At 37.5% G+C, this 26,424-nt stretch overlaps 1 protein-coding gene, 1 long non-coding RNA gene and 1 other non-coding gene across 3 annotated transcripts in view; 2 read left to right on the top strand and 1 right to left on the bottom strand.

The window, feature by feature from the left end:
* Positions 1–1,576: 1,576 nt before the first annotated feature.
* LOC113052535 (uncharacterized) lies at positions 1,577–2,585 on the top strand. Its single transcript, XR_003277057.1, has 3 exons — positions 1,577–1,639; positions 2,063–2,408; positions 2,539–2,585. It is a non-coding gene; the product is annotated as an uncharacterized LOC113052535 (long non-coding RNA).
* Positions 2,586–5,058: 2,473 nt separating this feature from the next.
* trnas-uga (transfer RNA serine (anticodon UGA)) lies at positions 5,059–5,140 on the bottom strand. Its single transcript has one exon. It is a non-coding gene; the product is annotated as a tRNA-Ser (tRNA).
* A 5,826-nt stretch (positions 5,141–10,966) lies between these two features.
* Positions 10,967–26,424, top strand: part of LOC113052058 (IgGFc-binding protein-like) — a 36,491-nt gene continuing 21,033 nt past the window's right edge. Inside the window, exons 1-46 of the mRNA XM_026216338.1 lie at positions 10,967–11,060; positions 11,638–11,663; positions 12,288–12,431; positions 12,835–13,100; positions 13,516–13,600; positions 13,689–13,838; positions 13,942–14,106; positions 14,372–14,472; positions 14,624–14,702; positions 14,820–15,092; positions 15,184–15,377; positions 15,472–15,616; positions 15,814–16,058; positions 16,190–16,338; positions 16,421–16,549; positions 16,633–16,771; positions 16,860–17,001; positions 17,096–17,292; positions 17,391–17,529; positions 17,807–17,923; positions 18,088–18,212; positions 18,550–18,695; positions 18,900–19,043; positions 19,156–19,263; positions 19,427–19,596; positions 19,833–20,035; positions 20,130–20,271; positions 20,595–20,788; positions 20,872–21,016; positions 21,214–21,458; positions 21,590–21,738; positions 21,821–21,949; positions 22,033–22,171; positions 22,260–22,401; positions 22,496–22,692; positions 22,791–22,929; positions 23,207–23,323; positions 23,488–23,612; positions 23,950–24,095; positions 24,300–24,443; positions 24,556–24,663; positions 24,827–24,996; positions 25,233–25,435; positions 25,530–25,671; positions 25,995–26,188; positions 26,272–26,416. Of these exons, the coding sequence (XP_026072123.1) occupies positions 10,990–11,060; positions 11,638–11,663; positions 12,288–12,431; positions 12,835–13,100; positions 13,516–13,600; positions 13,689–13,838; positions 13,942–14,106; positions 14,372–14,472; positions 14,624–14,702; positions 14,820–15,092; positions 15,184–15,377; positions 15,472–15,616; positions 15,814–16,058; positions 16,190–16,338; positions 16,421–16,549; positions 16,633–16,771; positions 16,860–17,001; positions 17,096–17,292; positions 17,391–17,529; positions 17,807–17,923; positions 18,088–18,212; positions 18,550–18,695; positions 18,900–19,043; positions 19,156–19,263; positions 19,427–19,596; positions 19,833–20,035; positions 20,130–20,271; positions 20,595–20,788; positions 20,872–21,016; positions 21,214–21,458; positions 21,590–21,738; positions 21,821–21,949; positions 22,033–22,171; positions 22,260–22,401; positions 22,496–22,692; positions 22,791–22,929; positions 23,207–23,323; positions 23,488–23,612; positions 23,950–24,095; positions 24,300–24,443; positions 24,556–24,663; positions 24,827–24,996; positions 25,233–25,435; positions 25,530–25,671; positions 25,995–26,188; positions 26,272–26,416 (6,967 nt within the window). The 5' untranslated portion in view covers positions 10,967–10,989. The remainder of the gene's footprint in view (positions 11,061–11,637; positions 11,664–12,287; positions 12,432–12,834; positions 13,101–13,515; positions 13,601–13,688; positions 13,839–13,941; positions 14,107–14,371; positions 14,473–14,623; positions 14,703–14,819; positions 15,093–15,183; positions 15,378–15,471; positions 15,617–15,813; positions 16,059–16,189; positions 16,339–16,420; positions 16,550–16,632; positions 16,772–16,859; positions 17,002–17,095; positions 17,293–17,390; positions 17,530–17,806; positions 17,924–18,087; positions 18,213–18,549; positions 18,696–18,899; positions 19,044–19,155; positions 19,264–19,426; positions 19,597–19,832; positions 20,036–20,129; positions 20,272–20,594; positions 20,789–20,871; positions 21,017–21,213; positions 21,459–21,589; positions 21,739–21,820; positions 21,950–22,032; positions 22,172–22,259; positions 22,402–22,495; positions 22,693–22,790; positions 22,930–23,206; positions 23,324–23,487; positions 23,613–23,949; positions 24,096–24,299; positions 24,444–24,555; positions 24,664–24,826; positions 24,997–25,232; positions 25,436–25,529; positions 25,672–25,994; positions 26,189–26,271; positions 26,417–26,424) is intronic.

Here is a 26,424-nt window from a genome sequence, read left to right as displayed (position 1 = left end):
GCCCATAACAAGGGAACTAATGAATATTAATATTAAGTTCGCTTCCAGTGCTACCAGGCTAAAGTTAGCATATTCCCAGATCTACTGCATGTTTAATATGGGCAGGCATTCAGTCGTAGACAATCGTATATGTGTTTTGACCTACACTGTACATGACCTGAGAACAGTCCGCTAGTTAGGTTGGTACGTGAACATGGACTCACTTACTAGTTAACTATTTTTAGACACCTTGCTGAAGCACAAGATGAAATGAATGTTCTGCTTGAGCAGATGAAATGATAACTTAATGTATGACAAACAGAAAATGAACGTTTTCGTCTTAACTGGGATTGGGGTTGAATTCTTAGGAATATTTTACTCTGTACTATTTTGGTTTAGGAAATATAATAAAATAAATTCCATTGCCCATCCTCTCAGGATACCTGGAATAAGGGGTTACAAGTACCAAAGGCACAATTGTTCTTCCATTTTGTAACATAAACACCATCAAACCAATGAAAGCTTCCGATTCTCCAATATTTCACCATGGCGCTGAAACCTGAAGATGTGCGAGTTGCAGCCATAGACAGTAAAAGAAATGGACACAGCGACCCCATTGGAACTCAATTGAGACAAGTGAAGCCCATTTTTAGCGTTTTTTAGCACTTCCGTTTCTGACGCGCAGACTCAAACGAAGCTTGACGACGTCAGCAACCTGTCTGACAGATGTAAATCTTCTAAGTGGCTTTGCGTGCAAACTGCCATCGTTAATCTTGCAGAGACGGCGAGCTTGAGCGGGGAGTTCTTTGTTGTGAGTGAGCAGGAGTAAGTATTCTGATTAATTATTTTGTATAGTATTTTAAAATGTAACGCCAGTAAGCCATATTAAGTTAATTGCCTGCGAGCTTCTCCTCCTGTCTGTACGGTAATGCGACAGAGAGCCGAGTGGTTATGACGCAATCGTTAGCCTATTTTTTACAAAAACTGTTTATACGGGGCCATAATGTAACATAGAAGGTAATGGAGCCCTTTATACATTGTGGTGTATCTTTAGAAATAAATAATGGACAAACCGAGTCTTTAAACGCCTCATATGTAAAGTTATTCGCTGTCAAAGTGACGCCAAAATGAATGGGAGTCAATGGGAATGCTAACGCAAGTGAAGTTCTGCTACAAGATGGCAGCCCCCACCCGACTTCAACTTCCGGTCGAGTTCCTTGCCCCTTCTGATACTCAACTGCTATTTGCTCATCTGAGTACATGGCGCTCCATGTCACCTGTATGTCGTGGTTATTCTTTGTTATGACAGCCAATCACGTTCCCGGCTGCAACCATGAAACTTATGTTTTAGCCAATCAGCGCTCGTATCGCAACCGCGAATTTGCCAATCAGCGCTCGTATCGCAACCGCGAATTTGCCAATCAGCGCTCGTATCGCAACCGCGAATTTGCCAATCAGCGCTCGTATCGCAACCGCGAATTTGCCAATCAGCGCTCGTATCGCAACCGCGAATTTGCCAATCAGCGCCCGTTCCTCATCCGCGATTCTTCGTAGTTAGTAGATAAATTGATAACATTAAAAACTACCGGAGATTTAAGGATCACGGGTGAAGAAGAAGAAGATAACGGTCATCGATTAACTTCTAACCAACATTTGCAATGTAAGTGAGTCTTTTATCAATAAAATTACAATACTGGTGCACAAATATGCATTAATTCATGCTTCAAGAATGCACAGATAATCACGAGTTAATGTAAACTCATGAAGGACTAACTTAAACCATTTATTAATGATTACTACATCAGCAACTAATAAACATTCTATATGATTAATAGATTAAGTAATAAATAAATTGTTACCAGTCAAATGTACTTTAATGTATAAGTTGAGTAATAACATTATATTAACTAATGATTTAAATGTATATGTTAATTACTACAGTGGCCAAAGCTATGCACTTCAACTTCCAGTTGTCAGCTTTAATTAATCTTTAGCTAATGATTTGCAAAGGAAACTGAGGAACTGAGTTATAATATAATATTGTGGTATATTATCTAATTGTCAATGTTTTACTATTTTAAAGGTGAGCTTATTGGAGTGGAATATCTTTACCAGCAAACTGGTAAAGTTCTGCAGGACTACAAGTTGGCCATTGAAGAGTCAGAGACTACTGAGGTTGGTATAGAGGTGGATGAAGGTTATGCTGAACTTGAGGAGTTTCAGGACATCACTGTCCCCACCTTTGACACTGAACGGACACCTGCTGCCTCTTCACAAGCATCAGTGTCTGCAGCATCTGCAGCATCATTTCCAACTCCTCCAGCAAACAGCACCACGTCGTCACTGTTTGTGGTCCCTCCATCATCAGTGTCATCTCCTGTCAGCAGCTCACTGCACGCTGAATCAACTCTTTCCTGGAGCACATAGCTGTGAGTTTTACTAAAGTATTCATAAAGGTTTCGTATTTGTTATCACACTAACTATAAATTTGTATTTATCACATTGAAAGGCATAAATACAAATTTAAAATAAATATTTACCCTTTTAATGTTGCCCCAGTGGACCGATTATCTGCAGAAACGGATCGTCCAACATTGGAAGAGAACACTTCACATGATGTAAGGGTCCAGTTTATTTTTTATGTACATTTACATGTGTGTAAGCATAATCTGGGTTACATTGGATGTGCTTTCATGTGAATATTTGTATTCACTGATGCTATCAAAAGTTCCTAAATTATCTTTCATTTTAGGATTACGTTGGACCTGATAATATTGAGGGGTATGGAGCCGTGCAGGACTTGGCAGAGTTTTTGGTTAGCCTCAGAGACCACCGTCTGGCTTTGTCAGGAGAAGAGTGCATCAAGATCATCTCCCTATGGCAGGCATTGGGGGAGTATGACAAGAAAAAGACCATTTACCCACCACGTAACCAAACCAACCTAAAACAGGGACGATTCAGGGCCACTAAGAAGATTGTGGCCCCAGGTGTGGAGAGCAGCAAAAGGTATGTTACGTTTAGTAAACACAGGGTCTACACATTTTTTTATATAAAATATATATATATCTGAAACTGGCTGAAATATCACCTACAACTTTTTTTGTTTAGTAAGGATTTCTAGTTAAATTAGTAAAACCTGACACCTTCATGACTAGCTTATCTTCCTGTAGCCTGTTAAGTTCAAACTTAGCCTGATTACAACATAAATTATTAGTTGTGATTTACGTTTTATTCTGACTATATATATTAGGTTGCTAAGTATGTTACATTGCTATGAACACAGTTCCAACTGTACACTGGAATATTTAATTTAGAAGAAACAAGGCAATCATTTCTTAAATCATTAAAATCATTTTGTATCATGTTGAGTCAAATAATTTGTCTTTTACTGTACTTTAGTAAGTAGCCATGTAATAAGTGGGATAATATGCAGTCATTATTGTGAAAAAAACCTGACAGGCTGACTAACAACACCCTGTAATTATTCCACAACACAGTAGAGAACTGATTTATTGATATGACATTTCAACATCAATCTAAAAACAAAACAAAGAGAGACAACATAACTATGCGCACATATTATAAATTAACATTTAGACTACACAAAGCAAAACAGACAGCATAGGAAAGGTAAAATAAAAATAAGATCACACAATGAAAACAATCTTACATTAATAATATGTATTCTGTTGTAATTTGCAGGTGTTTCGTTGGGGCTCACAGTCCTGCACAGTGGCCTGACTGCAACCGAAGGCCATTTTCACAAGGCTCTGTGCTCTCTACCCAAACGCGGTGCGCTGTGATGGAGTGAGGGTGTCCCGCTTCACTGTGGTAGCATGTGCTTACAAGCACATCCAAGATAGATATATAATATAAACGGTATGTTTATGTTTTTTATTATTATTTTGGCTAATATATGAAAAGTCCACTACAGTGGTAAAAACAATTTTTATTTACTTTTTTTTTTTTAAGCAAATATGTCATAATTGTACTGCTGTGGTAAATGTTTGTCTTTGTTTACTATTAATTCTTATTATTTTCTAAGTCTGATGTCAAAATTGCACTGCAAATGTTTGTTTTGGTTTGATATTTATTATATTTTTACACTGATATGTACAAATTTTATTATTGTGGTAAACATTTTTGGTGTATACTGTACAAAATTGCATTACTGTTCTAAATGTTTTATTGGCTTTAAAATATATATGCAGATTAAAAGGGTTGTTAATATTTGCCCTCACACTATTTGTATTCTCACAATATTTGTACATGTATATATATTTGCACTGTTGTTATAATTTTATATATTGACTTTATATTTGCAAATAAAAAGGGTTATTAATCTTTGCACTCACAATGTTTTTGTGCCTATTTCTCACTGTAATTGTAGTTGCAAAAAAAAACAAACATTTTTTTAAGTATTCCAGTATTACATAACAGTAAACACACACACACAAAGAAACAGGGACTTCCAGAATAAGTCAGAAAATATAATAATATAATATAATGTTATACTGTAAAAATAATATATTATACTGAAAAAAATGTGTCAGTAAGCGCTGCGTTATTCATGTATTTTGTTATGAAAATGCACAAAAACACAAATCATGTATTTTTGCAATGAATATTCACGTTTTATCTGTCAATTCATTTCAGCTTTTTTTATTCAGTGACCGCTGGATGCCTTTGTCCATATAAGGTATTTCCTGTAGCGTGCGTCACATAGTGGTCACAAGTTGGTGCTTCTACGAGTGCGTTTTGGACTTAATGCGAGAGAGCGCCCTCCGGCGTCCGGTATGAATGAAACGTACATAACGTGATTGTTTACCCTGGAAAGTTCCCAAATTAAAGTGCGGGGGACGAATTTACGTTCGATTAAATTACGGGGGATAATGATGATTACGCACGCGTGCATCAGCAGCGTCAAAACGGACACATTCCAGGAAGTCCATCACTGGTCGGAGCGGGCCGCGAACTCGCGTACCTGTGCGTCTTTTAGGATCTTTACCTCGACTAATGGGCGCCGGCCTAAGGGGAAGGGTTTACCGATAGGTTTCTCTTCCTCAAAACGATAAATTCCGCTGCGAGCAGGGTTCGAACCTGCGCGGGGAGACCCCATTGGATTTCAAGTCCAACGCCTTAACCACTCGGCCATCGCAGCACCGGAACTACTTTTCATGACGACTTCCTTAATTATTGAGAGAAATTAATTGATTAAGACATTAAATGCTCCGCATAAATTAGAATGGAACGCCACCTTTCTTTACGACTTAAAATTTACTGTCAAGATCTATTTTATACTGATGTTGTTTTAGTTGGGTTTAGTAGAACCCACTTCGCATCTTAATTTCTTCTTGAGAAAAGTGGCGAGTTTATCCTTATTTAATTAAGGAAAACCTAAGAGTAGACCTTAAAGTTAAGACCTTAAAATTAAAAATACAGAAACATTCTTCTTCTTTTTTGTGGTAAAATGACATGCATGTATATTCCGAAAAACGTCCAGTAGGCGGAGGTAGATTAATGCCACATAAATAAATAATATTATCGCATTGTTATCTACAACTTTAACGTTACTGACATATATTCAAAGTCATATCAATATATGGTCGGAATCCTTGGAGTGCAACTATTGTCTTTCTCACATTACAAATAATGGCAACTCACAGCACAAATAATCATGTTTGTTAATTATGAGTCATATGTGTCTTTGAACTGATGACTATATTTACAGATTTTCCTTTCCATGCAAAGGTGTTTCATATAATAAAGGAATCTCAGCTTTTTTACATCAGAAAATATTTGAGAAATTAAGACCAAAACAATTAAAACATGAAGAAGTGTGTCTGTTATTGCACAGCAGCTATAATCAAATAAACAAATAATGAAGATTCAAGTCAGAACAAGAGTCAGAATTGGACCAGGATGGGCAATTTCAGTAAAGACTAAACTGTTCCAGAAAGTCAAAACGCCCTGACAATAGGGGAGAACAATTTAAAACCGCACCCAGTATCATGCAATGGCTCAGTCAAGTGGACCTCTTTGTACAAAGATCAATGCACTCTACCCACATTTCACAAGTACACTGTTTAATGTTGTTGCTGGAAACCACAAATGTCATAATAACCACACACAATGCCAATTAAAAGTGTACAACCTTTTACACAGACTGCCTACATAATCTAAAAATGAGATGTTTCTGTTAATGTATCTTTAACACTATCAGTGTACTGAGACAACAAAATGGGTTTCACAATTAGCAACCATAAACGTTTCATGGTGATCTTTTTAGTAAAAGATGCTTATTTAAATTAAAGGATCTTTTTGTGTGAGTTAAGAAAACTAAAAGGTTTTTTGTTTCTTGAGACCCGATGAAGGATTTATTATTTCCAGAAATTATGAGACACAACATCATGTTAATGTGGACAGAGCAAGTATACCCAGGATGTCAGTGATGAGTTTCAATGGAACGCATTTTAAATAAATAAATAGAAAAATCAAATAAAATGATTATTGTGGACTTCGGGGCCTCAAAGATTACAGGTACTATTGGAATCCTTGTACATCCATCACACCTACAGGAGATAAAAAGATTAGATGCCTGAGATCACTGAGATCAACTAAAACATCCCGGTTAAAGAGCAACATCTTTCAGCTGTCAAGTTTCCAACAAATACTTCTAATAATAACCGCACCGTATAATCCATGTTTAAATAGCATTCTGTCACATTAGAAGTATCTTAATCTATCATTCTTTACCTTTAGTGACCTTTTCTACAATCTCTATATCTCGGTTTATGTACTGTTTTATACAATGGGCTGTATATGGTTTTTGTACCTTGTACTGTATTGTATGTACTGTACTCTACAGTCTTACACATACATTAAAAAAATAAAGGTCCCAAAAAAGGGGATCTTCGCAGGGATGCAATAGAAGAGCGATTCTGGGTTCCCCAAAGAACCAGTTATTGAAATAACATTTTGTGTGTGTGCAGATAATCCTTTCATAATATAAAGACAATTTGTACATTTCTTCAAAAAAAAATCAGTGCTAATAAAAAACCTTTATTTTTAAGAGTGTATTGTCTGTGCACAGTTCCATAGTGTAAGTGTAAGTGTAAGTTTCCACAAGCTATGCTGTGTGCAGCACTGAATTCTATTCCACATTCTGATCTGTTCTATAATCTATGAATTCTTTCCGCTAACTGTGTAATTCTAGATACTTATCTGTCCACTATCAGCATAACAAGCAATTAAATCATATTTTCATGATATCTCCAGCATAGAGTCGGGTTGAATTCAATTCACTGACATCAAAAGGTTGTGCTTCAATGCAGACAAGTTCTAAATTCTTCATTTCTAGTGCCAGATAACATAGATTGTCGTGCTACCGTTTTTCCTTCCACAGGTTTACAGCATTAAGGAAATAATAAAATGCTCTATAAATGCAGAATATTATGCAGACTTTTGGTCTAAAGTATGCAGGTGTGTCAGGAGAACCATACAACCTCGATGAACTCAAAGAAGCAAATGTAGATGCTTATAAAGCTGGTTTATAAGGCTGTTTTCAGTTGCAAAATCCATCATTCCACAGTGATACTGAACAAATAAAAAAAACAACATTGGATATAGTTGCCAAGTACAGTTGAGACACTGTGACAGGATCTTGAGAAATGTTTAATATAATTAATGAACAGAAGCAATGCTGTGAGGAGAAGTGGCCGTTGAATTTGAGAAAATTAAGGATATGCTTTAGTTTAAACATCCTTGTACAAGCCATCTGAACATATTGGCATTTGCTATGTAATGTTCATAATTATGTCTATAACAGGGAAAACCATTTTTACGGAGGAAGGCTAAAGACAATAAATTGTTAAATTCCTACATTTTATAAAATAAAAATATAAAAATAAATGTTGCAACATTGTGTTGTTTGATGTGAGATTATACACAGATGAAAAAACACATGAGTAACAAAGTGTGGGAGGCAGTTTTGTATAGAATTTCTTAGCTATGACAATATACATAAACTATTTTTTTTTCAGTGACAGAGACATTATTGTTAACATTCAAAGAGCAGCAGAAACCTGTATGGGAAGACAGATTTAAGTAGCCTAAGTGATTAATTAGAGGGGTCTGTACATTGTGTGTGTGAATATGACTCACTATAGGAACACTGTGATTGTGCGTCAAGGTTGATTATTAAATCATGTGTTGATCAATAGCAACAGTGAGGAGGTTTTGGTGCAGTCATGACTCAGAGGACTAATCTACCATAATACACCATGGGACAAAGGTTTAAACTTATCGCCATCCTGGGATCAAGCAACTAATGTTTTAGGCAATAAAAATAAAAAAAAGTTCCCCACGGTACATACATGAATAGATTAAAAAAAAAGAAAAATCGAAATGTTAGGGAAAACATTATATATGTTAACATACTTAATGCAATAGGTAATGAACAATACTCCATTTATTGTTTGATGTTATATAAAAACATTTACATTTTTAAAGTAATTTTTTTACATTTAAAAGTCATTTGATCAAAAATACAGTAAAAAACTAACATTGTGAAAATTTGTTACAGTTGAAAATAACTCTTTTCTATTTGAATATAATTTAAAATGTAAATTATTCCAATGATTGCAAAGCAGATTACTCATACATTTCTTATTATAAGTGTTGAAAACAGTTGTGCCGTTTAATATTTTGAGGAAACCATTATACTCTTTTTACTGGATTCTAACAAAGAGAAATTCAAAAGAACAACACTTATTTTAAATAGAAATATTTTGAAACATTATAAATGTCTGCACCCTAACTTTTAATCATTTAATGCATCCTTGTTGTTTAAGAATATTCTTTCTTTATTTTTGTCATTTTTTACAGCCTTTAAACCTCTGAATGATAGCGCATAATAAATTACATTTTTTAACATTTTCTGTTTGTACAAGGAGCACTACATATTATGTAACTAACAATTAACAACAGTATAGGCATGGCAAGTTTATTTATATAGCACATTTCATAAGCAATGCTTATTCAAAGCGTTTTACATAATACAAGGAAGTAAAATAATCATAAAAAATAATCACAACAATAAAACAAGGAATTTCAAAACTTTTAAAATGATTTAAAATATGTATTAAAACTGAATTTAAAACAGTTAAACATGGAAAATTATTATAAATACATAAAATACTGCACAATCAGTTCAGACATTGCACAGTGCTCATTCAATAAATGCACAGCTAAACACAAGAGTTTTGAGTCTAGATTTGAATGTTACTAAAGTTTTAACACATCTGATCTCTTCTGAAGCTAGTAAGTAATAAAACCATGAATGAGTTTCTTCAAGTCTTGACTGGAAACAAAACATCGAATTCTTGCAATGTTTTTGAGATGATAGTATGCTGATATAGTTAATGCTTTGACATGACTATTGAAACTAGGTCTGTACTGTATATCTAAAATTATTACCATAGATGAATGAAAAATATAAAACTGTTTTTATGATAAGGTGAAGTATAACCTTACTGTAAAGTGTCATCTAACCTTCATTTCAACTGAGTCACACTTATTGGTCATGTCCATACATGAATACAGTTCTAATGTATTGTTGCATTTTCTCCCAGCTTCTAATACCATTAACGGGCAACACTTTAACATTCAAAATGATGCAACTAAGCAAACAGATGCAAAGGTTTTCAGTTGTACAATAGTTTCACATTTTGAAACTCGGGAAGAACACAAAAAAAGCAAAACTTCTTTAAGCCAGACTTAATCCCATTATTAATTCAAGCATCTTTAAACAAACAAAACCACTCATTTTCATCAGGAGGCTACATTTCGTATTCAAATGATTCACTAGCACTTTACAGTAAAGTCATAACAAACATAATAAAATGCTCAACTTATCAATATGCACATTCACATTTGTTAAACATTATATAATATGATGGTAATCAAAGTTCCTATATATCTGATATTCGAATGATCCATTGAAGAAAAACAAGTTTGAAATGATAATTTTTATTGAAAGTTTAGCTTGGGCCAAATACTTCAGAATAATATAAGAAGGGGCTGAGCTCTACTCATCTAACTTCAATGGTTCACACTCCTGGGCTGGACCTGATATGGAATATCATACACAGGGAGCCTCTTTTTACAGGCGTTATAAACGTACGTGCTTTATCATAAAACAGGGTGGAATCTCAGTTACACGAGTAATTTCCATTAGTTCTGGTCACAAGACAAGAAATAAATTTACATCAGAAGTAATAGTTGTAAGCATGGATTCATTTTCTTAATAAAAATAACTACCTCAGTGAAAATTTATGCTTTTTTGGATGTTGCTAACTTGCTTCTTTTGCTGGAAATCTGAAAAATCTTTTGTCACACAGTGATGAAAAACAAAACGTCTTCATGCATTTGTTTAATTTAATTATTACAAGATACAAGCAAAACAAAAAAAGCTCAATATTGATCTCCCAGGATGACTTCAGACTGGTCTGGCCTCCTTTGAAACATAATAGTTCATTGAAATAAGTTTTTTATTTTTTTTTTTTTTTATTTTATATATATATTTTGAATTTGGATTTCTAACCCACATCAGAAATGAATTCTTGGTACTATTCAGACTAGTAAAAAAAAATATTGCAAAAAAATTAAAAATAAACAAACAAACACCTTAATAAACCGAATGGGGATTTCTGATTTAAGAGATGGATTCAAAGGTCTGTATGTGTGGGCTGAATTTCACGGCATCTTCTGATAAATGTTACCACCCATAAGAGAACAGGGGGAACACACCCTGGTCCTATCACAAACAGTTACTGATTCACTAAACCGGTTTTGCAAAGCTATGTAAAATAATATTCATGAAAGTGATAAAAATGATCCACACCTTCTCATGCCCTGCCCCACTGGCCGTGCATCAAACGACCCTTTATAAACCCAAACAGGTTTCATATTTCTGCCTTAGTAAACCTTACACCATCCGTTAATCCAGACATGGGACATCTGGAGTTAATACTAGTACTAACATGGATAATAGGTTGCTTTACCATAGACAACACAAATAGGTGAGATGCACATAATTATTTCGTTATTTGGTTTAATGTTTCAGTAGTAACATGAATTTCAATCTAATTTAGTTTTAATTAAGTACAAGATTCAGTAAAAGATAGATAATAGTGTATACTAGCAATATGATGCAGCCTGCAATGTGTACATATTTATATGTATAATATGCAAATACATATTATAAATAAATATATATATATATTATAAATATGAATATCTTTACAATGTACATGATTTGCATCAGGCATTTACATAGAGTCACACGTTTCAAATTAATTGTTATATGACAACTGGTAAGTGTGAAAGCATATTAACATATCAGAGTTTTGCCATTTCTTAATTTTATACAAGACATCATTGTATTGCAAAGGCATTAATTGTCACTTCCTTATAGTTTTTAGAGTTTCCTTACGGATGGTGACAACTATTACGTAACTCAATTACACTAGTTTTATGCCTTTGTAGATAGGAAATTCTTAAATGATTGTGAAGCTAATCTAATACTTAAGCATAGTAAAATATATCCAGCTTCTTCATCTTTTCCATTTTCCTGTTTCTTATATCCTGTTTTTACAGATATGACGTGACAAAGAGAGATACTGGTAAGAAATGTGTCATGTAAAATGCAATTTGGATAATGATTAACTAGGGAATTAGTACTATTGCAAAATTTCTATATTTCCATTTTTTTTATATTAAGAAAGATTTTAAGATAAATAAATTACTACAATACAACTAAGAACTACTATTATCATTTCCTACAAATATGTGCAAAGACCCTTATCATGTCTGTCTTATACTAATGAACATTGGGGAGAGACTTTGTTCTGTCACAAAAAAAAACAACAACAACAAAATAAACATGCTTGACATTGCACAAAGTGTTCACGCTTGCAATCAAGCAAGGACACATATGATTACAAAATGACATGAGAACTGGTTGTAAACGGGTGGAGTACGGTAGGCCCCCATAAAGCATATCTAAGGTCCATGTCCATTACCAACACATTAAGAACATAAAGTGCATTTATTGCATTGTACCATTGGAAGATGATGCACATAAAAAATGTCAGCATTACTCATTCCTCATTTTAGTACTGGTATTGTTTTAAGAGCATATGCTTAAATAAGTAATCCAAAGTCAACTGGGATTCCTAGTATAGTCAGTTCTAGACCATTTCTACCAATGAAAACTGAAACCTTGTGTTTTTTAATCTTTTAAACAGTGCTGGCCTCGTGTGATTTCAACAAAAATGAAGATCCTCTCTGCAACTTCCAACAAGACACTGCAGATAATGGGGACTGGACGCGTCACAGTGGGCCCACCCCAACCCCAGGGACTGGACCTAATGGAGACTATCCGGATGGAAGTGAGTATGAACACCAAACCAACAAAAAACAGTCCAGTGATCTGTCAATGGACTGAAGAGGCATAATGCAAAACTGAATATTACTGAAATGATGGCTACCACAAATGTTTACAAAATTAGTTACATTTACAATTACATAATTACTGATTGAAGCGAAATGCATTAGGAAAGTGATTGCGTTAGAGCGTTGCGTTAGCAGTGCAAAAGGTCATGCATGGGTTTGATTCCTTAACACACATAAAAAAAAAAGATATATAAAAAAAAGTATAGCCTATATACAATGTACATTGCTTTGGATAAAATTGTCGGATAAATATAAATGCACTATACAATGTATTCTCTAGCAACCTTTGAAGAACCTTTTTTCTTGCTCTCTTTAAATTGAACCCTTTCCACCCCACAGCTGGCTTTTACATATATCATGAGGCTGACAACTCCGTAAATGGACAGAAGATACGCCTTCTCAGCCCAGTTATTAGTAGTGGACCTTCTGAGATCTGTGTACAGTTCAACTACTACATGTATGGCACTGACGGTCATAACACCCTGAATGTGTTGGCCAAACGTCCTGACTCTGAAGACCAAATGTGGCAAAAAACTGGGATACAGAGCCCATCATGGCTTGGAGCCTCTGTCACTGTGCCCATACCAGCAGGACAGACCGCTCAGGTAAATGTGTCTGCTTACAAACATCAAAAGATCGTCACTGGTGCTAATGCAAGTGTTTGTGTAAGGCTATGGAGGTGTCATTTGTTCTTCTATAGTTCTAACATGCATTTGTAAATTGAATACATATGGGTACAGTCTTGTCATACCTAGTTATATTTGTAAGAGTATAATGGCCTTTATAGAAGACTTATTAAATTTCAGTGTTTACTGTGTTTATGGCAAAAGGCAAAAGTCTGTGCATTATAGTAATATGTCTTATCTATATAGGCCTTTTCTTCAGAATCAGTTAAAAAAGTCAGTGTTACCAAGAAAAGGATACTTCTGAAGCTCTTGATGACAGAATGAACTTTGTGACTCTTACAGTGTGACAGAAAATCCCCTGTCAGTAAGTTTTAATGTAATTTTTCTCTTCTAGATTGTCTTTCAAGCTACACGTGGGCTCTCTTCATCATGTGACACTGCCCTGGATAACATTGTCATAACCGTGGGAGGCTGTGATGGTACTTTATATTTAACCTCTATTGCATGCTACAAAAAAAAAAATCAGTTTTATATTATAATAATGATTTTATTGTATTTGATTTGCAGGCTGTATAGCTGGGTGTGATTTTGATGACTCTGATTTCTGTGGCTGGACAAATGTAATAACTAACGAAGAAATCTCTGGTTGGGAGTCTTGGTCTGGACAGACAGAAACCCCAGGCACTGGCCCTAATGATGACTTCTCCAAACCAGGACGTGAGTCCAACATTCCATCCTTATCTTATATTGATGATTTTAAGGATGACTTTCAGTACTCTTCACATTCTCTTTGTCCTCAAACTGTTTATTTCCAATGCAGTGGGGATATACCTGTTATTGGACTCCAGCTTTAGCATTGAAGGAGAATCTGCTCAGCTCTGGAGCCCCTCTACCTCAGCCTCTGGTTGCCTACAGCTGGACTTCCATTACTACATGTATGGCAGTGCCGCCAACATGGAGCTTAATGTCCATGCAGTCACCACTGGTAAGAGTAACAAGCCTACAGCCATTGTATAGAGTGAAGATGAATAGATTATTAAAACATCTGTAGGTTCAAAGGATAGTTATGAAATGAAAATTATGATATGAGGACCATATTCACATTTACACACAATGAATCAACTTTCAAATCTACTTTCAAAAATGTTATTTTACATATTAATTACTAAAATTCTGACTCAGTTTTTTACAATTATTATAATTATTTTTTTTTTTTGTTTAATGTAATTTTTTTTTTTTTTTTTTTTTAGGTGTGGAACTTGGGGCCCCTCTTTTCAGCATCAAAGGAAATCAAGGTCAGGGCTGGAAGCCTGCAAGTATTCGCTACATCGGTTCAGCTGATTCAGTAGAGGTCCGTTTTATTCTCTCAATTAAAAAAAGAACATGAATGAGCTTTTTAAATTGTTTGTTATAATGATCTAGCCCATTTGAGTTATAATGTAATTTAATGGATCATAAATATTGCCACATTTTTACATTGAAATTCACGTTTTTCATTTCAGTTTGTAATTGTTGGTGTTTATGGTGAAACAGACAAGACAGATATTGCAATTGATAGTGTCTGCATTACCACTTGTACAGGTAGGTGGCAGACAATGTTACTAATGCTATTGTAAGTCTAAAAGTACCAGCAGCCATATAATACATATTGTATGGATGATGCACCAGTCTATTAATTGTTTTCTTGCTTGATTTTAGCACCTACAACAACACCTAAACCAATTACAGCACAATCCACTACACCTAAAACAACAACACCGCAATCCACTACTCCTAAACCAACGACACCACAATCCACTACACCTAAACCAATGACACCACAATCCACTACACCTAAACCAACGACACCACAATCCACTACACCTAAACCAATGACACCACAATCCACTACACCTAAACCAACGACACCGGTTCCTTCAACTCCTAAACCAACAACACCTAAGCCAACTACTCCAGCACCAACAGCCCCAGGTAAGTTGAACTTGTTCTATTTTGAATAAAAACATTAATCAAAACATTATAACTCTGTATAGATAAACAAACTCTTCTTGTCTTCAAACAGTCATCTGCCCTCCAGACTCTGAGTACATTGATTGTGGCCCAGCCTGTATTCCTTCATGCTCAGCACCCTCTACTAACTGCTCTGGTTCTTGCATCAGCGGCTGCTTCTGTAAACCAGGATTTGTTTTCCGTGGCCGGCGCTGTGTTCCTATTGAGCAGTGTGGATGTCTGGATGAAGAAAACAATTACTTTGAGGTACATGAGTTGTCATTGTTGTGAGGCTGCATTATTCCCCAGTTTTGGGACCGAAGCCTTTACTCTAAAAATCTTGGTCTGTGTTTACACTCAGCCCGGTGAGATCATATTTGGAGATGGCTGTTCCAAGTTGTGTCGCTGTGCTGGCAACTACACTTTCGACTGTGTGGACAACACCTGTGACCCTGTGACAGAAGAATGTCGGGAGGTTGGTGGAGTGCATGGCTGCTACCCTAAAGGTATTACAGAAAGCCACAACAATCTTCCCTTAATCTATGATTATTTTTACAGACAAGCTATCAGTTTACAGATTATCTTTGAATACCCTCAAACAACATGTTAACTTCCAAACGCAAAGCCATTTTATACAATCTGCTACTTTAAGCACTTTTGTTTGAATTTATATCTTTGACACCAAGGGATTTTTCTCTCACAGGAACCTCCACCTGTATTGCTTCTGGTGACCCCCATTACACCACCTTTGATAACCGGCGCTATGACTTCATGGGAAACTGTTCTTACCTGATGTCCGAGCCTTGTAACAGCACAGACATGCCTCACTTCGCTGTATACACAGACAATGAGAATCGCTTCAACAATCCTCATATCAGCTATGTAAAGGCAGTTCATGTCCATGCACTGGGAGTAATAGTGTCCATTCTGAAAGGAGGTATTGTGCAGGTAAGAGAAAAGAACATTGTTTTCAATATTAATGATTCATACACCATCATGTATACAATAGTAAATGTTATATATACATCTAATTTAGTGGCACATTCAAATGGACAATTCTGTTTTCTGACTTTTCTCAGGTCAATGGTACCACTGTGAACATTCCTCTGAGTCCTGTCAGTGGTGTTGATATTTTTATGTCTGGCAAGCACTACACAGTGGCCTTGAACTTTGGAGTAACTGTACGTTACGATGGAAACCACTATATGGACATTAAAGTTATCAAGGAGTGAGTATGGTTCTTATTAAATTCTTCTTTTATAACTTGATTCACTTTTGAATATCTCTACATGCTTGTGATAATTTTACAGCTATGAGGACAAACTTTGTGGGCTGTGTGGGGACTACAACGGAGACTCTCAGGATGACTTCCAGACCCCAACTGGTGAACTGGTCCAAAGCCCCAATGACTTTGGCCACAGCTGGAACATAGACCCTGAGTAAGGCACTATGCTGTGACAACTAACAGCCTTATCTCTATTAACTCAGATCATAGAGACCTCACCTCTGATTCCTCCTTCAGGTGTAACAAGCCAGAGGTTGGTCCATCCACAGGGTGTACAGATGCTGAGGAGGAGTTGTATGAAGGTCCTGCTTACTGTGGTATCATATTGAACAGCAATGGCCCATTTGCTGCTTGTCATCCAAAAGTCAACCCCAATGTGAGTAAAATCAAATCTGTTAATGCTTTTGAATTTGAATGCTTAATCGAACAACAGATATTTAAAGATCTTAACCCTGTGTGTATAGGGCTTCTTCAAAGACTGCTTGTTTGATGTTTGTGAGCTGGATGGTGCTCAATCTGCATTGTGTGAAGCAATAGAGTCATACGTCAATGAATGTCAGGACCGTGGCGTCACAATTGGACCCTGGAGAAACAGCACCTTCTGTCGTATGTCTGAAGAACAGATAGTCCTTTACCATAAACTCTGACAAAAATACAGACAAAATGATGATTCACACTAACACACATTGTTCCTCCCCAGCTCTGAAATGCCCAGCCAACAGTCACTTTGAATCATGTGCACCAGTTTGCCAGCCTTCCTGCAATCCAACTCCACCAAGTCAGTGCAGCGGGCCTTGCTCTGAAGGATGTGTTTGTGACCCTGGATATATCCTCAGTGCTGGCCAGTGTGTGAAAGAAGATACATGTGGCTGCAGCTATAACGGACATTATTATAAGGTGAGGAAATTGAATGTGGTATCATTTAGAACAAAAATGGTTTGTCATAGTCAATCAACTAGTATTTGTCATGACTTTTCCTCTCTCTGTGGATTTAGCCAGGTGAAGAGTTCTTCACTAAGGACTGTGAGCTACAGTGTAAGTGCAACCCCCCATTTGTTACCTGTAGTGCTGCTGACTGCCCACCAATGGAACAATGTGGAGTACAGGATGGAGTAATTGGGTGTTACCCACAAGGTGAGTACTCGGGTTAACTCAGAAAGTGTGTTTCCATCAAAAGTTTGATTTCAATCAGAATAAAGTAATTCATTTTTAAAGTAAATATTTTTTTTTATTATTATACATGCGACTGTTACTTGGCTTCATCTAGTTAAACAGATTACTACTGGCCTCAGTGCTGTGTATGTTTTGGGGTCCTAGGAGGTTGCATTATTTTCAAATAACTGAATATATACAATACTAAATATACAATATTTGTAGCATATCATTTTTATCTCTTTTCTCATTTTCTCAGAATCTAAAGACTGTATTATCTCTGGTGATCCTCATTATAACACCTTTGATGGCAAATACTACAGCTACATGGGCACTTGTACCTACACTCTGGCCCGCACCTGCAAAAACAACACTGGTAAGCAATAGTCAAGATAGGATACAAAGATCCACAACTACAGTAGCAATGAGTTTACTATTGATTTAATGTGCATAACATATCCCTGAAATAATCTTCAAAAGTTTTAAGAGTTTAAAGAATTACAGAGCTTCAAAATAACAATACCTTACTCTCTTCTGCAGGTCCCTGGTTCTCCATTGAGGCCAAGAATGAAGAGAGAGGAGTTTCTGGCGTTTCTTACCTGAGGAAACTGTACGTGACTGTTGACGGCATCACAGTGACAATGATGAAAAACAGGAGAACTCTGGTCAGTATCCACAGCAGCTGCCTTCATTAAACCATAACTGAAGTCATTCTGTAATCTTGATATCATGATTTGAGGTTTTAAATAAATGGTTTCAGTATATTAAACTCTCTCTGGGATTTAATCCTTGAGATTAAGTAAATGGACATAATAGTTGTTATCAAATATTTTCTTTCAGTTGTTCATAATCTGTTCATAGTGAGATTATCCCTCTGTCCATTTTTTCAATTTTCCAGTAACTATCTAGACAATAAAGCAAAATAAATAAAATCATAGTTCTTCTTGTTAATTTTATCATTAGCCTTCAATCCGCCTCTGGTTATCTCTTTTCCACACACAGGTGAATGGACTCAGGGTGTCTCTCCCTCACTCCCCATCTCCGCTCATTTCACTGTCTGTTGCTGGACAATATGTAATCCTCACAACTCCGTTCGGCCTGAAGGTGCAGTGGGACGGCAATCATTACGCTAAAATCTCTGTTCCCAGGTACTTAAACTATTTAAACATCCTGATGAAGTTTATGCATCATTCTGACCTGAAACATTTGACAGGAAACACTAAGAACCACAATGATTGTTAAGGGTTGCAGATCTTAAGTAAATCCTCTAAAAGAAAAATCAAAAAGCTTCTCTGGGAAATGTATATCTTTACATTAATCTATCTTTTTATTCCTCTGACTCATTTTATCAGTTCCTACTATGACCAGATGTGTGGCCTGTGTGGGGACTATGATGGAAACCCCAATAATGATTTCACTAAGCCTGATGGCTCCCAAACCGACAGCTCAAATCAGTTTGGCGACAGCTGGAAAACTGATGAGGATGAGGATGCAACGTCAGTAACTCTCACTCTTCTTCATAATCAGACTGTTTTATTAGGATTAAGTTAACTTCCCATGCTCGATAATGTCAGTGTTGATCACTTCAGATCTGTGTTGTGTTTTCAGGTGCAAGCCTGACCCCGGGCCTCAACCTCCCTGCGATCCTGTGCTGGAGGGCGTCGTGTCAAACCCAGAGAACTGTGGGAGAATAACTGACACAAATGGAGCATTTAGGTTAGGATTTACCAAACTACGAAAACAATGTTGAAACATTCAATTTGAAATGAATCATAAGGAATAAGCACGCTGTGTTATTCATACGGATTCTAGCATGAGACAATGAAGGTCTTTTAATGATTAATAATTGCCCACTTTCTCTCATATTTGCTCCTCACAGGGACTGTATAAAGGTGGTGAACCCGTTGCCTTACTTCCAGAGCTGTGTGTTTGATATGTGCCGTTATCAGGGGCTTCAGCAGGTCCTTTGTGACCAGCTTCAGGCTTACACTGACGCTTGCCTGAGTGCAGGTGCACCTGTCCATCCATGGAGAGAGCCAGACTTCTGTCGTGAGTCATTCTCTCATTTATTGTATCAAACTGGATTAAGGTATAGGAAATATAGGAATAGGAAAGCTAGAATTGAACAATTACTTTAGCCTTATTATTTTTATTATTTATGGGGCCTTTATGCCTTTAATGGCCAAGGCAGAGAAGGCAGGAATGCCATCACAGAAAGACAGGTACCTATGCCTTGGAGACTTATTTTCATAATTTAATGCTGTTTTTCCTTCATTTTTGTACAGCTCTGGAATGTCCTCCAAACAGCCATTACTCCATGTGTGTGAGCTCCTGTCCGGAGACATGTCTGGGTATCAATGGACCCCCGGGCTGCAGTGAGAAGTGTGTCGAGGGCTGTGAGTGTGACGCTGGCTTCATCCTCAGTGACAGCAAATGTGTTCCTGTTAAAGACTGCGGCTGTGTGGACTCCTCAGGCTCCTACCATCCAGTGAGTTTAACACTAAGACTGACTGATGTAGCATTGACAAAACTTTGATTCAAACTTTCATAAAAACACAGCAAACTTGTCTTTTGATATTTAGGTAAATGAGAGCTGGTATCTGGAGGGCTGTAAACAGCATTGCACATGTGAAGGTGGAGGAAATATTCACTGTTATGACACCAGCTGTCCTCCTAGTGAGAGCTGCCAGCTTCAAGATGGAGACTATGTCTGCAAACCAAGCGGTAACAATTATAGTACTGGTGTATACATGATAAAGTTTTGATCACATGTACTGGTGCATTTACATATCTCATCATAAAATGAATATATACACATCAAGATAAACAAACCAGTTGGCAATCCTGATATATCTAGAGCTTATCTTTCTGAATTGTACTCCTTCATTGTTATCCTTCTCTTTATATTTAATCTCTGGTGACCCTCAATACCTCCTTTGATAAAGTACATCACTTAAGTACCTGCACATGGGTTCTTGTTCCTACACTATCAAGAAGTTACACCTTATGTATAGTTACTGTAAGCAACTCTTCTTGTCTTCAAACAGTGACCTGCCCTCCAGACTCTGAGTACATTGATTGTGGCCCAGCCTGTATTCCTTCATGCTCAGCACCCTCTACTAACTGCTCTGGTTCTTGCATCAGCGGCTGCTTCTGTAAACCAGGATTTGTTTTCCGTGGCCGGCGCTGTGTTCCTATTGAGCAGTGTGGATGTCTGGATGAAGAAAACAATTACTTTGAGGTACATTGTTGTGAGGCAGCATTTTCCCCAGTTTTGGGACCGAAGCCTTTACTCTAAAAATCTTGGTCTGTGTTTACACTCAGCCCGGTGAGATCATATTTGGAGATGGCTGTTCCAAGTTGTGTCGCTGTGCTGGCAACTACACTTTCGACTGTGTGGACAACACCTGTGACCCTGTGACAGAAGAATGTCGGAAGGTTGGTGGAGTGCATGGCTGCTACCCTAAAGGTATTACAGAAAGCCACAACAATCTTTCCTTAATCTATGATTATTTTTACAGACAAGCTATCAGTTTACAGATTATCTTTGAATACCCTCAAACAACATGTTAACTTCTAAACGCAAAGCCATTTTATACAATCTGCTACTTTAAGCACTTTTGTTTGAATTTATATCTTTGACACCAAGGGATTTTTCTCTCACAGGAACCTCCACCTGTATTGCTTCTGGTGACCCCCATTACACCACCTTTGATAACCGGCGCTATGACTTCATGGGAAACTGTTCTTACCTGATGTCCGAGCCTTGTAACAGCACAGACGTGCCTCACTTCGCTGTATACACAGACAATGAGAATCGCTTCAACAATCCTCATATCAGCTATGTAAAGGCAGTTCATGTCCATGCACTGGGAGTAATAGTGTCCATTCTGAAAGGAGGTATTGTGCAGGTAAGAGAAAAGAACATTGTTTTCAATATTAATGATTCATACACCATTATGTATACAATAGTAAATGTTATATATACATCTAATTTAGTGGCACATTCAAATGGACAATTCTGTTTTCTGACTTTTCTCAGGTCAATGGTACCAATGTGAACATTCCTCTGAGTCCTGTCAGTGGTGTTGATATTTTTATGTCTGGCAAGCACTACACAGTGGCCTTGAACTTTGGAGTAACTGTACGTTACGATGGAAACCACTATATGGACATTAAAGTTATCAAGGAGTGAGTATGGTTCTTATTAAATTCTTCTTTTATAACTTGATTCACTTTTGAATATCTCTACATGCTTGTGATCATTTTACAGCTATGAGGACAAACTTTGTGGGCTGTGTGGGGACTACAACGGAGACTCTCAGGATGACTTCCAGACCCCAACTGGTGAACTGGTCCAAAGCCCCAATGACTTTGGCCACAGCTGGAACATAGACCCTGAGTAAGGCACTATGCTGTGACAACTAACAGCCTTATCTCTATTAACTCAGATCATAGAGACCTCACCTCTGATTCCTCCTTCAGGTGTAACAAGCCAGAGGTTGGTCCATCCACAGGGTGTACAGATGCTGAGGAGGAGTTGTATGAAGGTCCTGCTTACTGTGGTATCATATTGAACAGCAATGGCCCATTTGCTGCTTGCCATCCAAAAGTCAACCCCAATGTGAGTAAAATCAAATCTGTTAATGCTTTTGAATTTGAATGCTTAATCAAACAACAGATATTTAAAGATCTTAACCCTGTGTGTATAGGGCTTCTTCAAAGACTGCTTGTTTGATGTTTGTGAGCTGGATGGTGCTCATTCTGCATTGTGTGAAGCAATAGAGTCATACGTCAATGAATGTCAGGACCGTGGCATCACAATTGGACCCTGGAGAAACAGCACCTTCTGTCGTATGTCTGAAGAAAAAATAGCCCTTTACCATAAACTCTGACAAAAATACAGACAAAATGATGATTCACACTAACACACATTGTTCCTCTCCAGCTCTGAAATGCCCAGCCAACAGTCACTTTGAATCATGTGCACCAGTTTGCCAGCCTTCCTGCAATCCAACTCCACCAAGTCAGTGCAGCGGGCCTTGCTCTGAAGGATGTGTTTGTGACCCTGGATATATCCTCAGTGCTGGCCAGTGTGTGAAAGAAGATACATGTGGCTGCAGCTATAACGGACATTATTATAAGGTGAGGAAATTGAATGTGGTATCATCTAGGACAGAAATGGTTTGTCATAGTCAATCAACTAGTATTTGTCATGACTTTTCCTCTCTCTGTGGATTTAGCCAGGTGAAGAGTTCTTCACTAAGGACTGTGAGCTACAGTGTAAGTGCAACCCCCCATTTGTTACCTGCAGTGCTGCTGACTGCCCACCAATGGAACAATGTGGAGTACAGGATGGAGTAATTGGGTGTTACCCACAAGGTGAGTACTCGGGTTAACTCAGAAAGTGTGTTTCCATCAAAAGTTTGATTTCAATCAGAATAAAGTAATTCATTTTTAAAGTAAATATTTTTTTTTATTATTATACATGCGACTGTTACTTGGCTTCATCTAGTTAAACAGATTACTACTGGCCTCAGTGCTGTGTATGTTTTGGGGTCCTAGGAGGTTGCATTATTTTCAAATAATTGAATATATACAAAACTAAATATACAATATTTGTAACATATCATTTTTATCTCTTTTCTCATTTTCTCAGAATCTAAAGACTGTATTATCTCTGGTGATCCTCATTATAACACCTTTGATGGCAAATACTACAGCTACATGGGCACTTGTACCTACACTCTGGCCCGCACCTGCAAAAACAACACTGGTAAGCAATAGTCAAGATAGGATACAAAGATCCACAACTACAGTAGCAATGAGTTTACTATTGATTTAATGTGCATAACATATCCCTGAAATAAACTTCAAAAGTTTTAAGAGTTTAAAGAATTACAGAGCTTCAAAATAACAATACCTTACTCTCTTCTGCAGGTCCCTGGTTCTCCATTGAGGCCAAGAATGAAGAGAGAGGAGTTTCTGGCGTTTCTTACCTGAGGAAACTGTACGTGACTGTTGACGGCATCACAGTGACAATGATGAAAAACAGGAGAACTCTGGTCAGTATCCACAGCAGCTGCCTTCATTAAACCATAACTGAAGTCATTCTGTAGTCTTGATATCATGATTTGAGGTTTTAAATAAATGGTTTCAGTATATTAAACTCTCTCTGGGATGTAATCCTTGAGATTAAGTAAATGGACATAATAGTTGTTATCAAATATTTTCTTTCAGTTGTTCATAATCTGTTCATAGTGAGATTATCCATCTGTCCATTTTTTCAATTTTCCAGGAACTATCTAGAAAATAAAGCGAAATAAATAAAATCATAGTTCTTCTTGTTAATTTTATCATTAGCCTTCAATCCCCCTCTGGTTATCTCTTTTCCACACACAGGTGAATGGACTCAGGGTGTCTCTCCCTCACTCCCCATCTCCGCTCATTTCACTGTCTGTTGCTGGACAATATGTAATCCTCACAACTCCGTTCGGCCTGAAGGTGCAGTGGGACGGCAATCATTACGCTAAAATCTCTGTTCCCAGGTACTTAAACTATTTAAACATCCTGATGAAGTTTATGCATCATTCTGACCTGAAGCATTTGACAGGAAACACTAAGAACCACAATGATTGTTAAGGGTTGCAGATCTTAAGTAAATCCTCTAAAAGAAAAATCAAAAAGCTTCTCTGGGAAATGTATATCTTTACATTAATCTATCTTTTTATTCCTCTGACTCATTTTGTCAGTTCCTACTATGACCAGATGTGTGGCCTGTGTGGGGACTATGATGGAAACCCCAATAATGATTTCACTAAGCCTGATGGCTCCCAAACCGACAGCTCAAATCAGTTTGGCGACAGCTGGAAAACTGATGAGGATGAGGATGCAACGTCAGTAAATTTCACTCTTCTTCATAATCAGACTGTTTTATTAGGATTAAGTTAACTTCCCATGCTCGATAATGTCAGTGTTGATCACTTCAGATCTGTGTTGTGTTTTCAGGTGCAAGCCTGACCCCGGGCCTCAACCTCCCTGCGATCCTGTGCTGGAGGGCGTCGTGTCAAACCCAGAGAACTGTGGGAGAATAACTGACACAAATGGAGCATTTAGGTTAGGATTTACCAAACTACGAAAACAATGTTGAAACATTCAATTTGAAATGAATCATAAGGAATAAGCACGCTGTGTTATTCATACGGATTCTAGCATGAGACAATGAAGGTCTTTTAATGATTAATAATTGCCCACTTTCTCTCATATTTGCTCCTCACAGGGACTGTATAAAGGTGGTGAACCCGTTGCCTTACTTCCAGAGCTGTGTGTTTGATATGTGCCGTTATCAGGGGCTTCAGCAGGTCCTTTGTGACCAGCTTCAGGCTTACACTGACGCTTGCCTGAGTGCAGGTGCACCTGTCCATCCATGGAGAGAGCCAGACTTCTGTCGTGAGTCATTCTCTCATTTATTGTATCAAACTGGATTAAGGTATAGGAAATATAGGAATAGGAAAGCTAGAATTGAACAATTACTTTAGCCTTATTATTTTTATTATTTATGGGGCCTTTATGCCTTTAATGGCCAAGGCAGAGAAGCCAGGAATGCCATCACAGAAAGACAGGTACCTATGCCTTGGAAACTTATTTTCATAATTTAATGCTGTTTTTCCTTCATTTTTGTACAGCTCTGGAATGTCCTCCAAACAGCCATTACTCCATGTGTGTGAGCTCCTGTCCGGAGACATGTCTGGGTATCAATGGACCCCCGGGCTGCAGTGAGAAGTGTGTCGAGGGCTGTGAGTGTGACGCTGGCTTCATCCTCAGTGACAGCAAATGTGTTCCTGTTAAAGACTGCGGCTGTGTGGACTCCTCAGGCTCCTACCATCCAGTGAGTTTAACACTAAGGCTGACTGATGTAGCATTGACAAAACTTTGATTCAAACTTTCATAAAAACACAGCAAACTTGTCTTTTGATATTTAGGTAAATGAGAGCTGGTATCTGGAGGGCTGTAAACAGCATTGCACATGTGAAGGTGGAGGAAATATTCACTGTTATGACACCAGCTGTCCTCCTAGTGAGAGCTGCCAGCTTCAAGATGGAGACTATGTCTGCAAACCAAGCGGTAACAATTATAGTACTGGTGTATACATGATAAAGTTTTGATCACATGTACTGGTGCATTTACATATCTCATCATAAAATGAATATACACACATCAAGATAAACAAACCAGTTGGCAATCCTGATATATCTAGAGCTTATCTTTCTGAATTGTACTCCTTCATTGTTATCCTTCTCTTTATATTTAATCTCTGGTGACCCTCAATACCTCCTTTGATAAAGTACATCACTTAAGTACCTGCACATGGGTTCTTGTTCCTACACTATCAAGAAGTTACACCTTATGTATAGTTACTGTAAGCAACTCTTCTTGTCTTCAAACAGTGACCTGCCCTCCAGACTCTGAGTACATTGATTGTGGCCCAGCCTGTATTCCTTCATGCTCAGCACCCTCTACTAACTGCTCTGGTTCTTGCATCAGCGGCTGCTTCTGTAAACCAGGATTTGTTTTCCGTGGCCGGCGCTGTGTTCCTATTGAGCAGTGTGGATGTCTGGATGAAGAAAACAATTACTTTGAGGTACATTGTTGTGAGGCAGCATTTTCCCCAGTTTTGGGACCGAAGCCTTTACTCTAAAAATCTTGGTCTGTGTTTACACTCAGCCCGGTGAGATCATATTTGGAGATGGCTGTTCCAAGTTGTGTCGCTGTGCTGGCAACTACACTTTCGACTGTGTGGACAACACCTGTGACCCTGTGACAGAAGAATGTCGGGAGGTTGGTGGAGTGCATGGCTGCTACCCTAAAGGTATTACA

This window comes from Carassius auratus, chromosome 32 (genome assembly GCF_003368295.1).
Source record: "Carassius auratus strain Wakin chromosome 32, ASM336829v1, whole genome shotgun sequence".
NCBI classification, from domain to species: domain Eukaryota; kingdom Metazoa; phylum Chordata; class Actinopteri; order Cypriniformes; family Cyprinidae; genus Carassius; species Carassius auratus.
The sequence above is the reverse complement of the archived record's forward strand: the minus strand, read 5'-3'. Positions and strand labels throughout refer to the sequence as shown.